This window comes from Phyllostomus hastatus, unplaced genomic scaffold (assembly GCF_019186645.2).
Source record: "Phyllostomus hastatus isolate PE091 unplaced genomic scaffold, TTU_PhHast_1.1 phas_scaffold_129, whole genome shotgun sequence".
NCBI lineage: Eukaryota > Metazoa > Chordata > Mammalia > Chiroptera > Phyllostomidae > Phyllostomus > Phyllostomus hastatus.
This window is the reverse complement of record NW_025334009.1, coordinates 2,705,985-2,723,102: the sequence shown is the minus strand read 5'-3', so window position 1 is coordinate 2,723,102 and position 17,118 is coordinate 2,705,985. Positions and strand designations below refer to the sequence as shown.

Genomic DNA, 17,118 nt, shown 5'->3' with positions numbered 1-17,118 from the left:
TGAGCCCACGTGTGCACCGGGCGACGCCACGGGCTCCGTGAACGGGGCTTCCCCGGGGCTGTGACCAAGCTCACGTGCTCTCACACTGGACCGTGGGATCTTGGTTTTTAAAGTCTGTCCTTTTTGGGGGGCTGACTGGCTTCTAGCTTGGGGACACGTCGGCGACTTGGGAAGGGACACCTGGGCGTGCCGGCGTGGCCCCGCCCTCGGGAGCGCTGCACATCGCGCCAGGCTCACCTACGTCCGACAGCACGCGGATGCAGCTCTCCACCGAGGCCTTCTGGCTGGGCGCCAGCCAGTTGCAGTGGTACACTCGGAACACGCCCTGCAGCAGCTGCACGAAGACCGGCTGGCGCGTCTGCGAGAGAGCCGGCCGGGCCGCGGTGAGGGCGAGGAGGGCCCGCCTGAGCTGCTCGGGCGGCCCCGGCTCAGGCCTCGCCCGCACCCTGGGTTAACCAGCCAGCCCGCGAGGGCGGGCCACAGGTCTCCGAGGGCGACGTGCACGCCCGGCACCCCCTAATGAGGAGGAGCAGTGGGATCAAAGCTGGACACAGGTCTGCTCTGGTCCAGTTACCAACCGGCTGTGCGGTTGTTACCAACGGAACTGCTCCCCCCCTCGGAGCCTCAGCGTTGTCCCCATCAACCCGCGTTCCCCGGACACCACGTCCCGAGTGGAACCTGCCCCTTCCCCGGCAAACACAGGCCGGTGAGCTGAGCGGGTCTCCCCCCAGTGCCCGTGCTCCCCGATTCCCAGCATGCCTTCCACGACCTCGGGGGAGGGCAGCTCCGTGGGGCCCCCGTCAAACGCTCTTGCTCGCTCTCACTACGGACGAGAGGCCACCCACACGCGGGCCCTGCTCCTCTCCGCGACCGTGCAGACCTGCGCTCAGCGTGAAGGAAGAGCGCTCCAGTGCCCGCGACACCGAGTGACAGCGACGGTGTGACGCAGGGGCACGCCGCAGTTTGGTCCCCACCCACAGCTCCCCGGGCCACGGGTCTGCCTGCTCTACACGCTCCAGCCCTGTCCTGCTGTACACGCCCCTCTGGACCGGCCGGCAGACACCCCCGTGTGGGGCCGCTCCCACGCCGGTCCTCGGCTCCGGGGGAGGGCCCGCAGAGCTGGGAAAAGAGGACGGAAACTCTGCAGAGGATCCTGAAGTAAAAGAAAAACCGAAAGTGCCCAGGAAAAAGGAAGCCCGTCACAAGAAAAAAACCAGTTAACAAAAACGTGGAAGCCGTTCTGAGAACACGCTCACGGTGACTTCCACCCAGTGGGAGCCGCACACTTCCCGAGAGATCTCGTGGGGCCCGGGGGACAGTCCCCTGACGCAGGGGTCACTGCCCCGCCACCAATGAGTGACACACCGGGCCACCCGGGTTACTGAGGAGCGAGGGCGGAGCCGGGCGTCGACCTCAGGCTCTGTCCCGCCTGCTCTCCTGGGAACCAGACCGCCTGCTTCTGCGGGGGAGCGGTTTCTGTTTCACAGCTCACGGCCACGTGGGACGGTCCGCTGTGTCACCTCTGGCCGTCCTGTCCCGAGCTCCTCCTGGGGACCCGCCTCACTGGCCCGGCCCAGGCGCCAACGAGCAGACGCTCGCCTGGGGACCTCACCGCTCGCCTCTCCTGCATCTCCCCGATCGACCCGCTGACTCGGCGACCCTCTTGAGCCTCCCGGGCGCGGCACGGTGTGGGGACAGAGGGCTTGTGCGTGGGAGACCCGGCTGCTCCCACCTCACGGCGGCTCCAGGTCCAGCAGGAGGAGCACCGAGTCTCCCGCACCTCCTGGCTGTTTCAGAACCTGACCTCTGACTCCTTCCATCACCTGCAAGGTGGACGCCCCGCCCCGTCTGACGAGGGAGAAAGGAGGCGCTGAGCTTCCATGCCCCGCTCTAGTCCACGGCGCCGGTGAGGGGCCGGAGAGGAGGTGGGTCCAGCCCTGTCCTGCTCTACATGCTCCAAAATCCTGTCCTTCCTCCCTGGACCCCACGTTTCTAGCAGCCCCCCGCAGACACTCCATGCGCGTTTAAACACGACACGACCGTTTCTCCCTCTGGCGCACGTGGGTGGGAGGGAAGGGAGACAACGAGGACGGGGTAAGGACATGGCTGGAAAACTCGGATGTCCGCTTCTCAGCAGACTGACAGCATCTGTGGCAAGAATACCCCAGAAACCCGTAACCTGGCCCTTAAAAAAACACCTGAAACCCCAACTTGAACTGCATGTTCCGAGCCCATGTCGTCCATCTGGGCCTCACTAGGGGCTGTGACCACTCAGGCTGAAGATTCTCCTCTGACCCTTCCAGCTGAGCTGATTCAATGTTTCGGTTTTGCTATCCCATTTCACAGTCTCTGGGAGCCTGGGCGTTGCCATGGAGATGGTCACTTCAAATTACAGGAGGCACGGCCAACCTTATGTACCAAGGCCGCTCTCCCCACTGTCCTTGGGCAGGGGCACGCGCTGGCCTTCAGGACGTGACGGGCTCGGTGTCTCCCCAGGTCAGGCCCCGCCCTCCAGGGACGCCCACCGTGGGGACAGGCGCTCGAGGGGCAGCATCTCGCGATGTGACCTTCCACCTCGCAGCTGGTGCTTCTAGTTACTTCTGAATGGAACCGAAGGTCACCCGCAGCCTCTAGGAAAGCCTGTGGCAATGAAAACTCTGCAATTCAAGTTCAAGTTGCCCAGAACGGAGCTGAAATCACACCTAGGAGCTTTGACCGTGGCTGAGACCAACATGAACCCCTCTGCGCCTTGGTTTCCTCTGCGGCAAAGCGGGGACTGCACCGTCTGCCTCGTGCGCCGGGCACAGACACACTGCTCTGCACCGTCAGTGCACCGCAGCAGGACCCGACGGACGCACCAGTGTCTCCGTGCTGACCACGGGTCACTCTGCCCCTGGAGAAGTCCCCTGACAACCCATCGCAGAGACTTCCCTGTCCTTCGATGCCCCTCCCACACCCCCATCAGCCCCGGGAAGCCCCCACCTCCTTTCATGACAAGGATGGTGCGTCTTCCCCTTCCAGCCACCAGAGACCGAGTGTCTGCCTCACTCCATGGCCTACGCACGGACCGCGGGAGTGCTGCCCCAGTGACCACCCGAGACACAGTCAAAAACAAGAGCGACTTCCCGCGCACAAGAACCACTGCCAGCTGCCCGGCCCCGAGGCCGAAACTGTCAGGGCGCCCAGCACCGTCGCGCAGAGCTGCCCCACGGACTCCCTGTGTCCCCGCAGGTGGTGGCCCCGGAGCCGGGCAGCACAGGGGCTCCCGGTCACCCTGGGCTGCCTCGCCCCAGCCGGCGCCACTGCGGGGAGGCCCAGGCTCACACTCGGAGCTCAGACGGAGATGTCCAGGGCTCCTAACAAGTGTGGGTAACGTGACAGCTCCTCACGGAGAGCTGCTTCTGTTTCTAACACTGGAGGGAGGGACGAGGTCAGGGGGGAAACGCCCGCCGATGAAACCGTCCAGTGCAGGAAAATGCTCTCGGGTGCTTCTTGGTCCGGGGGCCGGCGGCCAGCGGCAGCTGCCCCCGCCCCGCGGCGCCGACCCTCAGTGCCGCCCGCCCGGCCCCTCACCTGCAGCGTGGTGCTCTGGTCCGAGAACGGGGAGCTGAAAAAGGTGGTCACGATGCTCATGACGATCTCGGTGACGTACTTCTCCAGCACGGAGTCCGCATGCTTCCGGTCACTGGTGTTGTTGCAGGCCTGCGGGGCGAGAGCGGGCCTCACACAGGCGCCCGGCCTGCGGTGGGGCCGGGCTGCCGGGGGGCCCGCGGCCATTCCTGCACCCGCCTCAAACGACAGTCAAGGCCCACGGCCAGGAACCCTCCCGGAAGAGAGCAGGGATTAAAAAAAGAAAAAGAGACGATGACAGAACGAGAGAACCAGGTCAGCTCGGACGTCACAGGGAGCTCACAAAACCACCACGCTGGCGTGGGGCTGGCGTGGGGCTGGCGTGGGGCCTACGCAGCTGCCCCCTCCAAACGCCTGCCCACGTGTGGCGGGTCTGACCCCCAAAGGCAGGGAGAGGCGGCACCCCTGCCCTTGCCCAGGGTTTCCCCAGAAAGGACACCGCCCCCCGGGTGTAAGGCCCACGCTCCCTGCAGGCCACGGTTTCCTACTGTGCGTACCCAGAAGACTCAGATGTGCCCCCAGACCTGCGCCCCCCATGGTCCCAGCCGCCCGACAGGCAGGCAGCCCCGGGGGAGCGGGGCCCGTCTCCCCAGCATCCTCTGTCCCACTCCCAGCTCCGCCCCCAGACACGCACATCAAAGCCGCATCGGGCCTGGCTGGTCGGCAGTCTTGTGGCTTCGAAGGCACGTTAAACCTGGTGCCAGACCCACCAGGGGAAGGGCCACCCGCCCCGGCTCTCAGGCAGGAAAGTAACCGACAAACTGCGAGGGCTTTGCCGAACCCTCCATGCACTTGCTGAGGAGTCGTCAAGGAAGAGAAAACCTTGCAAGTGCTAGTTTAACACATCCCAGGAGTCACGCACGCACCAACCCGCAGAGGACGAAAAGAACACCAGAAACGCCCCATCCCCGACGCTGGGCAGGTGGGACCTCCTCTCAGCTGCGAGTAAAAGGCAGGAGCGACGCGGCGCATGGGAAGGAAGAGCCACGTCTGCCCTCCTGTGCCATGGGGGAGCGAGCTGAAATCACGAGACGTTTCCCTGTGTCTACCAGGCGTGCCCACACACACACACACACACACACACACACACACACACACACGCGTGTTAGCCCCGCCCCCGGAGCCCCAGGGGCCGCACCCTGCAGATGTCCACGAGGAAGTTCTCGAACAGCTTCCACATGTGGTTGCTGGTGTAGATCTCCTTCATCTCCACCTCTGTGTCCACGTAGCAGTGGTTCAGGAAGTTGATGTACGCGATCTTGACCTGGGCAGAGACGGGCGCCGGTGACCCGCTGGCTCGGCGTGCGGGGGCCGGGGGCTGCCTCCTCCGGGTCGTGAGGGCGGGCCGAGGTGGTCGCCCCACCTCCCCCGCCGGGTTTCAGTTCCTTGATGTTTGGGGGACACATTCGCATTTATGAAATGTAACACATAAAGCTTTTGGGAGAGGATAATTTCATACCCTCAAGGCAAACAGTGCCATGAAAGAACCCTGACCACAGAAGAGACCACGGACAAGTTTGGCTACATTAAGATCAAGGATTTTGTCCCGGCCATTAGCTCGGATGGTTAGAGTGTCATCCGATTCACAAAGGTTGTGGGTTCGAACCCCACTCAGGGCACAGTCAGGAGTCAGCCAATGACTGCATCAGTACGTAGGACAGCAAATCAGTGTCTCTCTCTCTCTCTCTAAAAATCAATAAATACTAACTTAAAAAAAGATTAAGATTTCTTTTCACGCCAACACACAGTTAAGAGTTCGAGGGCGTGAGCCGGGACGCTGTTCGCCGAGCACTCCCTGACGGAGGACCAGCCCACAGACCAGCGAGAGTGAGGAGGACCCGACCGGGGAAGACGGCGCAGCGTTCGGGCCGGCGTCCCCGAAAGGAGGAGCGAACGTGGAGAACACACACAGGAAGGGGCTCCGCCTCCCTGAGCAGCGGAGGACGTGGAAGGTGCGACCGCTCCAGGACATCGGTCCCAGTGGGCGGAGGAAACAGGACCGAGGAAGGGTCTGACGGCACTGTGTGGGGTGCGGGGTGTGGGGTGCGGGGTGTGGGGTGCGGGGTGTGGGGTGCGGCGTGGGGGGCTCCGGGGGAGGCGCGGCAGCCGTAGGAAACCACGTGGCCCGGCCGCGTCCCACGGGAGACAGGCCGGCCCTGACCCGGCACTGCCCTCTAAGTGCACACCCGCAGAGACGCACGCCCGAGGCCAGGACGCACGCACGGTGCGGGAGCACCGCCCCTCAGTGTCACTGCGTCGTCGTCACGTGCTGTGCACGGGCCCCAGCAGCCGGACCCCGGACTCGCTGGGGGGGCACCCGCAGAGACTGGGGTCATGGGCAGAGAGGGACAATCTGAGCAAAGGCCACGAGGACAGCTGTACGCGTCGGGGTGGTGGGGGCTCACCCCCACGAAGCTCAACTTGAAAAGACGCAGAATGACCCAGAAGTTCAAAGACAGGCAAAGCTACGTGACGGCGTGCGGGCTGCGTAAGGAAAAGCAGCTACGGGGCACGCGCACCGGGGCTCACGGCTGCCACCAGGGGGAGCCGCAGGGGAGGTCGGGGACAGGGACCGACGACGACGATGGGGGTCTGCGCCGTTTCCCGAGCCGGGTGGTGGTTCCGCAGCTGTCCTCGTCCGCATCACCCTTATGCTGTGCCCTGAGACCTAATGGCCGTTCTGTTCCTGTCTTGGAGTGCAAGCAAAAACGGGCCTAAAAAAGCTGACTGCCCACAATTTAAAACTGTGTCAAAATGCTGTTTTCATCTAGTCACTACGAGACTCAAAAAGTCTGATAGCTTTTATGTGTGGACAAAGCAGTGAGAACAGCACACCACCTCATCATTTTCTCCTGTGGTCACCAGCTCACTGCATCACTGCGGACGGTCTGGTTCAATATTCACGCAGGGCGCGTGCGACACCTCTGCCCCGCGGGACTCGGCGACTGTAACAAAGGGTGTGGGATCCCCTCGTGGACGGTAAGAAGGAAGGACAGGGCACCCTGAAAGCCGTCTTTGTGCTCAAAAAGAGGGGCCGGGAGAACGAAGTCCGTACTACGTGTATTTGTTTACAAGCAAGACTCTGGAAGGGTGTGCAGAAACATAAAAAGTGATTTTCTGGAACAGACTAGATTTCTCATAGTTTACTGCTTCATAGTCTCTGCTATTCGAGCCATTACAAACCGTATTAACTTTAAGAAGTAACACAACCAGCACATATGTAACTTACGTTGCAAGTGCTACATATAAACACCCGAATGTTCAGTTAGTCTGTAAACTAACAGGGCGTATTAGAAAGCACACAAGGACACACTGTATGCTCTACAAGCCGCTTTGTTGCCCTCACTGTCACCGATCAAATACCAGAACAGGAAAAAAGGAGGCCAGGAGGGGATGGCGTCCCACACCTGACCTGCGCTGAGGGTGGGGAACCAAATTACAGACTGTTTCCGTTTTCTCGTTGGCCGTAGCTCCTAGATACATCACGACACGCAGTTCCTCATGTCTGCAATACGAGGGCACATTCTGAGAGTGAGCGGGCAGGGCAGGGCAGGGCAGGGCAGGGCGCACCCCCCCCCCCCCCACTCAACCGCAGCTCTGACCCCTCTCAGCTCGCTGCCGCTCCCGGGAGGAGCATTCAGGTCGAAGCCCCCTGCTCAGCAGGCTGAGGTCACGGCCCCTTCGCCGCAGCTACCCCTCTTCCCGAGAACACAGAAGGAGAAGCAAACCTCCACCATGTTCCTTCTGCCCAAAACCTGCACCTGAGAAAACGTCTCCGCCGACCGAGACGCACAACAAGACGAGCGGCAGGCCCCCCGACGGCCAGGCGGCCAGACTCGGGGAGGGCGCCCCTCGGAAGCCGGCTCACCTCGGGGATGCAGTCCTCGTGGGTCACCACGCGGACGATGTCATCCAGCGGAAGCAGGGAGTTGCACTTGATCTCGGTGTAGACGTTCTTGCCCTCGGTGCACACGGCCAGGAGCTCGACCAGGTGGATGTGGTACATGAGGGGGCTGTTCTCGTCCATCCGGTCGCGCTCCGACCTCATCATCTGGATCAGCGTCTGGAAGGAGGCTCTGTCGTTGTAGAACACCAGCACGTCCTCTCCCGAGTTCACCAGCTGCGGGGAGCGAGCCGGTCAGACCTCAGACCATGCCCGCGGGGCCGGGTGGCACCCAAACCTCTCTGTCCGCACGACGTGCTGACACCCCCCCAACACCCCCCTCCAAACCCGTGCGAACGCAGGCCTCTCGACCCCACTCGCTCACGCGTGGGACTGAACGACTGAACGGCCAGAGTGGCAGCTTTCTAACTTGCAGGCGCAGAAGTACAGGCGTCCTAATGCAGGACTTGGGGGGGAGGGGGCCCGGGGGCCGGCATTTGCGGGTCAAGCGGAAAGAGAGATCGCCAGCCAGCCTGTGCTTGTGTTTCCAAGCCTAGGAGCTAGGCTGTGGTTCCGCTTTTAGAAATGTTTCCATTTTCTTTTTCTGCTTTCAAAGTATCCCTGGTAGGACCCTTTCACACACCGCCCCACCTCTTCACAAATTACCCACTCCAATACAGTCATGCCTTCCTTACAACACTCATCAAAAAGTCAGGCATTTCACCCTGGCTGGCGTGGCCCAGTGGATCGAACGCTGGCCTGCAAACCAGTGGGTGACTGGTTCAATTCCCAGTCAGGGCACATGCCTGAGTGGCGACCTAGGTCCCCAGTAGGGGGCGTGCAAGAGGCAACTACACACTGATGTTTCTCTTCCTGTCTTTCTCCTTCCGTTCCCATCTTTCTAAAAATAAATAAAACCTTACAAATAAATCATTAAAAAAAAGTCAGGTATTCCTACTGCTAATGGGTTCCCCAGCACTGTAGCTCTTTATAAATCTCTGTAAGAATAAGTCAACTTTGGGACCTCGTGAAAGGCCGCATGAAAGGCCACAGCTCCTAGAGGGCGGGTGCAGAAGTCAGCACAGTTACTACTGTGTACACGACAACTCAGCTTTATGGGCTCCAGCCAAGTGCCAGCTACCACGACAATGACCGACACTTCCCCCTGAGAGGAACCCTAACCCTAACCCTAACCCCCAAACCTCACGGGCCTCAGCATTGCCTGTGTAACCTAGGACAACCCGACCCCTAACGTGTGGGGCCCAGCAGGTGAATGAGCACGCAGAAACGCCCAGAGCAGCGAGCCAAGCACGCTAGGCCGAGACCAATGCTCCCTGCGACGGTCAGCTCCTCGGGGAGCCCCACAGTCCTTCCTTTTGCAGAAGTGCCTGCCGAGGGTTTGGGAAACCAAGTCACACAGCCACCATGTGGTCCAGCTGACCCTGCATGACCCTGCACCGCCCCCCACGGGAATCACGTACACAGACGGGACAATAAGGCCAACTGGTGGGGAGATTCGCTTAAGTTCTTGTTTCCAAAGAAATGGGAAGATGGGGCGGAGCCCTGAAGGCCGAGGGCACTGCCTCCCACGGAGAAGCCGGGTCCCCAGACCTGCTTCTTTCCAGGAATCCTCAAGCAAGGCATTTTCTAGCTAATCAATTGGGACTAATTGAAGAAAATATTGTGTAATCCACAAGAAGAAAGGAGTCTATCCTGGCTCATGAGGTTCCGTCCACATTTAACCTCCATCCACTATATTTTGGCTCATTATTCCTGGGTTTTTTTCATCTCTGAGAAGAACCTGAGCCAATCCTCAAAATGAATATACTCACTGCTGTAAAAATCCAGATTAGACTCCCGCCCGCACCTGCAGTGTCAGTTCGTAAATGACCCCCCCCACACTGACTCACACACACACACACACACACACACACACACAGAGTTACTTCTGTCCGTCTGTCTGGCCCCGGGGAGAGTGCCGGGTCAGGCGGGCACGACTAAGCAACTTGAACGCTCTGGGCCACGGCCGCCCACCTCGGCCATGACCATGTCCTGGCACTTCTTGATGAACTTCCCCTCGGCCTTGACGATGGTCTGCAGGAACTTGATGTACTGCACGCTGCGCCCGTGCGTCTCGATGCAGTGCACGAAGTGCTGCACCACCCGCTCGTTGATCTCGCTGCACAGCTGGAAGTTGTTCATGAAGATGTGCTGCATCGTCACGGCCTCCAGGATCTGCGGGGGGCGGGGGTGTACGAGGGCGGGTCAGGCCGGGCGGGGCGCCGGCGGGAGAGTGGAGCCCGCCAGGCACACAGAGACGCGCGCCTGCGCCCCAAAGCTCCCTCGCTCCAGCCCGGCCTCTGCACCGCCTCCTCTCCTAGGAAACGTTCCGACCAGGAACGCAGCAGGAACCGGACACACCATCCGCGCCAGTGCCGGGGGTTATCGCCGGGGGGTGGGGGGGGCCGCCGCACCCAGAAGTGGCCCCTGGCAGACGCCCACCCGCCCCTCCCCCGTCTCCGGGTCTCAGCAGCCGCAACACTGATGCCCCGGGCCCGCCCCCACGCACTTGGGCCTCCCTCTCACCCCGGGGTTGAGGAACAGGTTGATGTGCTTATGCAGCAGGGCCTGGTTCTGCTGGTTCCCCGCACAGAAGTTCTGCAGAAACTCGTGGGCCAGCCTCATGATCTCCTGCATCTTGGTGTCCTCGGCCTGTGTGAGAGGGGACAGATGAAGGTGGGTTGAAATCAGGCTGCGTGGTGGACAAGGGCGGTCAGCAGGAGAGCGCGCTTGTCTCTGGGTCGGGAGGCCAGGGTCAAGGCCACGCCCAGCCCAACTCTCCGAGGCTCTGGGGACGCCGCCCGAGCGCCCTGGCTGTGCCCCGCTCACCCTGGGATACGGCCAGGCCCTGCCCCCACTCTCCCCCACCAGCCTCGGGCAGAGGCAAAGATCTCATTCCGGAAAGAGCCCACCCAGGGTCCCAGGGACACGAAGAGGAAGCACCCAGGAACCCACGTGCAGCCCTGCCCGACCTTCTCGTAGGGGATCTGCAGCAGCTCCAGCACCACGGCATGGGCGCTCATGTTCCTCAGCAGCCGCTGCTGCTGCTTCCGGCTCTTGCGCCCGGACGCACCCTCCTGCACGCACAGCTTGCTGAGCCGGATCAGGATCTGGGGAGGCAGGGCCAGGCGGCCGGCAGCTCAGCTCCAAGGAGCCCCACGCAGCACGGGCACCACGGTGGACGACACTGGGCCACAGCCCGCAGCTGGCTGGGGTGGACGGTCCTGACCGCTCTCGGCTAACCCCCACCCAGCTGGCCGTGGGGCGCCACGGGCAGCACTTCACCTGCACCCCATCATCTCACTGCGCACTTCAGCAGACACGGCTAGCTTCACAACCGTGTCCGTCAGCCCTCAGTGAAGCTAACGAAGTTTTTAAAGGACGTCAACCTCAGGCAAGTAGGAACCTCAGTGAACAAACTGCAGGGGGTGGTGGGCAGGGAGGCCGCAGGGAGCGCCACACATGCAGCAAAACGAGGGAAACCCTCCAGCAGGAGGAACCCCAGCCGAGGGCAGCACGGCGAATCCACGTGCACCGAGGACGGCAGCTCCCACAGCACATGGGAAGATTTCGGGGAGCCCCTTAACACGCAGACACTCGGGTGCCTGCCGAGGACGAGGGAGACCTTGGCCTGGGGCGCCAACCACACCCAGAGATTTCCGACAAGCCACGGCTCTCAGCAGCGGGTGCCGGGCACTGAGCAGACCCCCAGCCCTCCTTTCCCTGCACTCCCACGGGTGCACCTGTGGCAGGTGAGAAGACGGATGACGTGGAAACAGGAAGGGGCAGCGCTGGATTCGAACCCAGATCCAATGCCACAACCACGCACTTGAACTCTGAGGTCTACCTTGTCCCTGTCACACTCCTCCCGAGCAGAGCAGCCAGCACGCACCGCGGCTGCGCTGGGGACCGAGCGGGAGGGGCGCCGGGACTCACCTCTCTGACCACCCTGTAGTTGTAGCTGCTCGTGCTCTCGTGCTTCTGCGCCTGGCCGCTCCCCTCCTAGGACCAGAGTGCGCGTGAGTGGGGTTTGCATGGCCCGAGGACGACTGTCCGTCTGCAGGGTCCGCACTGCCCTTCATGACGGCACGGGAGGGTGGCCGGGCCTGGCTGGAGATCAGCTCTGTCCCGGGGGCGTGTCAGGAAACCTGGTCTAACCCGCCCCACCTGAAGTCTATGCCACACGGTCCCAGGTGACCCACGGGGAGGTAGCGAGGCTGCAGCTCGTTTCCCAGGAGAACAGCTGTTCCCGTGGTTACTTAAGGAGTTGCGCCCGTGAGAACACCGCCCAGCCCGCAGTGGGCACTTCCGCCTAAAGCAAGGGGAGGAGGGTGGCTGGTCTGCAGGGGCCCATCCACCTCCCCGGGGCGCTACCCGAGCCTCGCCCACCTCCGTCTTCTTGTGTTCGTTCTCCCCGGACACGCCGTCCAGGGCCTCATCAGGGCCCTGCCCCTTGTACACCCAGAGCTCCGACTTCTCCACGATAGACCTCAGCTGGTCCAGGTCCTGTTTGATCTGCTTGTAGTTGTCCACGTCTTGGCTGGTAACGAGCAGCTGAACCTGAAGGGGCGCGGCCCGTGAGCGTCACACACCAGACCGCACACGCACGTGCACACACACACACAAGCAGAGTGCCCCGCACTACCTGCTTGAAGGCCTGCAGCACCTCCTGCCGCTGGCTGAAGTGCCGGAACAGCAGCTGCAGGGCGCCCGACACCAGTGGCGGGTAGTCATGCATCGTCAGGTGCAGCAGCACGCGCAGGAAGGTCCTGCCACCGTGGTCGTCCAGGTCCAGCGGCGTGTTCTCCTCGCTGCGGGGCACGTGGGGGTGGGGAGAAGGCCGGTGAGCCCCGGGTGCCCCTCCCAGTCGCACGCCCCGTGGGCCCAGACGCCTCCTTGGCGCGGACCGCCGCGCTGTGGTCCGCCTCACGGGACCGGGCTTCCCGCGAGCTCCTTCACCCGGGGAGCCTCGTCCCATCTGCAGCTGCGCCGTGGGTGTGAGGACAGCAGAGCTGGCACAACGGTCACACGTCAAACCACGGTCCTTGCCTTCCCGCAGTGACGGGCCTGGCCTGGCCGCAGGGGCCCCGGCTCCCGCTGCCTCAGCTGTGCTTTGAGAGCTGCATGCAGCGGGTCCCCCTAAGCCACCGGATCGCTGTCTACGTATGACCCAGCGCCGGCTGAACCGCCTGCGGCGAAGGCCCGGCCTTCTTCAGGTCTGAGTTTGCAGCCAGGTCTGAGTTTGCAGCCAGCTCCAAACTCTCGGTCCAGACCAGGCCCACCGGTCACGTGGCTGGACACCAGGGCAACAGCCCACGGCATAACCCCACCCGGAGACACACGTGGGAACTGCCACCCCAGTCAAACCGCACCCCCACCAGTGACCTGCACGAGGCCCATCCCCTCAGGCCCCGTGGACCCATGGAACAGTGTGAGGCAGTGGAAGTGACCGCTGCTTCAACCCACTAAGTTTCCCCGTGGGGGGCCTGTCACACAGGCAAGTGCAACAGGTAAGTGCCCGCACTGTGACAGCTGGGTGCAGAGGGGTCACTCCAGGCCTGGAGGCATCGGAGTCGCGCAGGCACTTGAGTGTCAGTCACGTGTCACATCAGCCCTGGGCATGGGACCTTTCAAAGGGGTCACACATCAAAGTCGGGGTGATGACAGAGTCGCGGTGTCTGTGTTCTGTTGCTGCGCGGGCCTTACAGAGTTCGGGGGAAACTGCACCCCAGCGGCGCAGCAGTATGTGGTTTTTGTGAACCTCACTCTGGGTTCAGACCCCCTTTCTTCCCACCCTGTTTCCCACCCTTTAAAAAACCTGGTGTGTACTTGGGGCGACCTCCCGAAACCCCTTCTGTCATAGGCAGGACACGCACACCCACTCCAGGCCAAGTGCGAGCCTTCTGACTGAGCACCGAGCACCCCAACGAGAGCACAGGGCACGCCAGGCCTGCGGGCTGCAGCTCCCCAAGGACAGCATGGCGGAGGAGAGGCCTCCCCCCGGGCTGGGAACCACCTGCGGAACAGGCACTGAAAATATACTTTCCTGCCTCCGAAGATGCCCTCTGCTTGCTCTTCGATGTGTTCAAAGTCGAGAGCACCTGCAACGTCAGGGAGGGAATTTCAGACGTGGACGGCCTGACCCCCGTGCGGCCAGAGAACCCCCCCAAACAGCCTCGCCCCCCCGCCCATGGGCTGGCCTCGAGTCTTCTCGAGTCCCACGCTGCTGCACGGCGGAGCCAGGCCGGCCCGGACCACACTGTCCCGAGGCTCTGGCGTGAGGGCCCCACACTGCCGGCACCTCTCCACTCCCTGCGTGACGTGACCCCCCTCCCCGTGACAGCCAGGGCTGCCCTTGGCCGGGGCCAGGGGGCGTTTCTGCCGCCACCTGCCCCCCCCCCCCCGCTTCCTGGGCAGGGCACACTGCCCGCTGGGAGGGAGAGCTGCTGGCGGACAGCACGTTTTCTTGGACAGTTTAATTCATGTTTCATTCCCTCGGCATTCCGTGTGACCCTGTACTAAGAGCCCTCAGCCGTCTCAGCACCGAGAAATTCCGGGACGGAAGGAAGTGAGCCTGTCCCGGGAGGCTCTGGGCTGTTCCGATGATTCCCCCGACCCACGAGAAGGACCCCCAGAATCTCGTCCCGAAATACAATCGTCTCCAAAGACAGACCCGTTCTGCCCCCCCTCCCCCTGGAGCGTGCTGCTCAGGCCCGTTCTCCGAGGCCCGGCGGCCGGGCGCCCCGCAGACACCGACCCGGCACGCTGCCGGGCCCCTCCGGGCTGCTGCCGCCGGAGGATGTCTCCGAGGTCTGTGAGTTGCTCTCGTCGAACTCCCGCTTGAATATGCAGAGCAGGCAGGAGATCCTGTAGTCCAGCCTCACGTTCAGGATGAACTGCAAACGGAGACAGGCACGGGTGGGCTGCCCGCGTGCGGCCCCCACACACGGCCCCCAGCGAGCCGGGAGCCCGGCTTCGATTTCAGATCCCCTCAGGCGCAGACTTCCGCGGAGCCGACCCAGCCCGCCCAGGGGGCCCGAGCTCCCAGGGTGGACTCGGGTGTCTGGGCGATCGCCTGCCTCAGGGGACTACAGATCACCGCCCCCCGCCCCCCCCCCCGCAAAGTCACCGGTCCACCGCAGGAAAGGCCGGCTCCAGGCCTGGAGGAGGGACAAGCGGATAGACTGCTTCTCACCTCACAGAACCAACCAGAAAAAACGTGCGTCCACTCCAGAACATGAGCTGGGGTCACGCTCCTTAGCTCTGGTGTGCCCTTCGAGGTGGATTCGCGCTCCGAGGCCCCTCTGCTCGCACCCCCGAGGGCCCTGCTTCACTGCAGCCCCCAGTCACCTGCTCTGGGTCGGCTACTGCAGCCACTCGGGACAGGGGCCTCCTGGCATCACTCGAGGGCCTCGCCGACGCCCTCCCTTCCACACCCCCCAGCCCCCTCGGTGGCCTCGCTCAGTCCCAGCGCCCGGCTCTCCCAGCCTAGACAGGCCGCTGGCTTTCCCCGCAGGCTCCAGGTCCCTGCTCCCTGCTGACGACGGGACACCCCCTCCGGCGGTTTCTCCGAGTCTCCAGCGCAAACGAGCACCACACAGAACCCGCCGTGTCGGCCCGCCCCGGGGAGGTCTCTGACGCACGTCCCTTCCACGGCTGAGTCCACACAGACCCCGTAACCTCCGGGCTTAAGGACCCCAGCAGAGCCCACCTGTCACCAGCGATCGTCCCTGCCGCCGCCATTGGCGGAGGGTTACCTGGAGAATCTCGATGATCTTCAGCTTGGTGTCCATGACCAGGACGTCCTCCTTCTCTGGCTCCGCCTGCTTCACGTTGCCCTCGGGGGCGGTGGCCATGGGGGTCACGGGCAGAAAGCCCCCGCCCCGGAGCACCACCTGGGTCATCAGCTCGCCGACGCCGTGGATGGAGCGCATCACGTTACTGCCTGGAGGGCCGGGCGGACCTCGGTCACAGCCTGTCCTGGGCCACCAGCTGTCGCCCCAAGGATGGGCCTCACCCACGCTGGTCAGTACCCCGGGGGACCGGGACAATGTCCGACGAGGTCCCCATAGAGTGCTCCAGGGCGCCGGGCACGGGACACAAGCCCTCTGAGTTGGCTGGTTAGCGTGTGTCTGCTCTAATCGGCCTCAGGGCCCCAGGGACCGAAAGGGTTAACGCTGCCCATCGAGGACGAGGGCCTCAGGGAGCAGTGGAAACGCCCTGGGTTCTGACATGCCCAGAGGAGCGTTTTTCCGTATAAATTAATTCTCCCGCCGAGTTCTCCTGGCCGCCCACCGCGTGCCTATTGCCACGCAGACCAGGGACACAGGCGTGGACGAGGCCCTGCGCCCGGTCGCAAGCTCGCCAAGTCAGCTCGGAGGTTCCCTCTCCCTGGGGGTGCAGCGGGGACAAAGCGGCTCGGGACGGGCTGACTGGTGACCCGCGAGCACAGGGGCCGAGAAAGGCCGGCTCCCCCGTTCACAACGGGGACAGGGCACTCAGACACACGCCAGGGGCGCTCCGTCGCACACCGTCAACCCGCGGAGGAGCTCGGGACATGCCGAGGTCGAAGGTGGGATGTGCCTTGTCACGAGCCAGGCGGGCACTCGGGCTGTGAGGTGACTTGCAGACGGTTCGGCCACACACACGGAGCCCCCCACACACGGAGACCCCCACACACGCACAGAATGGTCTCGGACTCCCAGTCGTGGGTGCGGGGCCCCGACGCGCTGTGCTTCCCGCTCGTCTCCATGTCAGAGGCGCTCGCAGTGGGGAGTCGAGCAGACAGGGCGGGGTCCCCGGTGCAGGACCCCCCGGGGGCGGGCACCGAGCGCCCACCAGCGCCCCCACGCCGCACCCACCTTTGTTCTCGTCCCCTTTCGCCATCTTGCTGATGGGGAACACGGTCGCCACGTGCACGCAGTCCAGGATGGCCAGGAGGATCTTGGTTAACCGCAGGAGGTCCGAGAAGTTGTAGAAACCGAAGTATATGAGGTTCCGGGCTAAGTTCACGACCTGGCGGGTCAGAGCGGAGAGGGGGGCAGGCGGCATGACTCCCCCTGCCTCCTTCAGCTCCTCCTTCCACCGCCCAGTTTGTAGACGGCCGACCCCAACCTTCCTCACGGCCAGAGAGGACGGGGGCTTTGCTCCCGGTCCAGTCTCTGACCCAATCCCGTCTTGTTTCACAAGGGAAGACACAGGAGACCAACACCCGCAAAGCCTCTGGGCTGCCTGGTGACCAGGTAACCAACACTGGCCGGCCCTGTGGTCTGTGCAGGCTGCCCCGAGAGTCCAGGACGAGCCAGAGACTCTCTTCAGGGACACGCAGACGTCACCCCTCTGGGGAGTTAAGTGCCCTGAAGGGAAACACTTTATCTCAGAGGTAACGAGGGCGTCTGTCCCGCAGGTGATGGCTCTGCGACACAACAGCTCCCCGGCGCAGCCCGCCTGCTCTCGTCGCGCTCACTGGGACCGCGCACGGGGCGCCCACCGTCTCCCACTGTCTCCCACGGCCCGCCCACCCGCGCACTCACCCCACCCACGCA

The 17,118-nt window shown here is 63.3% G+C and overlaps 1 protein-coding gene across 8 annotated transcripts in view; it reads right to left on the bottom strand.

Moving 5' to 3' along the window:
• ITPR1 (inositol 1,4,5-trisphosphate receptor type 1) overlaps positions 1-17,118 on the bottom strand; it is a 195,667-nt gene that overhangs the window by 82,796 nt on the left and 95,753 nt on the right. For all 8 annotated transcript variants that reach the window (XM_045856743.1, XM_045856740.1, XM_045856741.1 and 5 more), the window contains 14 exons: positions 16,435-16,588; positions 15,331-15,518; positions 14,331-14,469; positions 13,620-13,674; positions 12,219-12,384; positions 11,963-12,133; positions 11,510-11,575; positions 10,546-10,683; positions 10,100-10,225; positions 9,548-9,748; positions 7,499-7,750; positions 4,769-4,894; positions 3,574-3,702; positions 238-358 (listed from right to left, as the gene is read on the bottom strand). In XM_045856743.1, the coding sequence (XP_045712699.1) occupies positions 238-358; positions 3,574-3,702; positions 4,769-4,894; positions 7,499-7,750; positions 9,548-9,748; positions 10,100-10,225; positions 10,546-10,683; positions 11,510-11,575; positions 11,963-12,133; positions 12,219-12,384; positions 13,620-13,674; positions 14,331-14,469; positions 15,331-15,518; positions 16,435-16,588 (2,032 nt within the window). The remainder of the gene's footprint in view (positions 1-237; positions 359-3,573; positions 3,703-4,768; positions 4,895-7,498; positions 7,751-9,547; positions 9,749-10,099; positions 10,226-10,545; positions 10,684-11,509; positions 11,576-11,962; positions 12,134-12,218; positions 12,385-13,619; positions 13,675-14,330; positions 14,470-15,330; positions 15,519-16,434; positions 16,589-17,118) is intronic.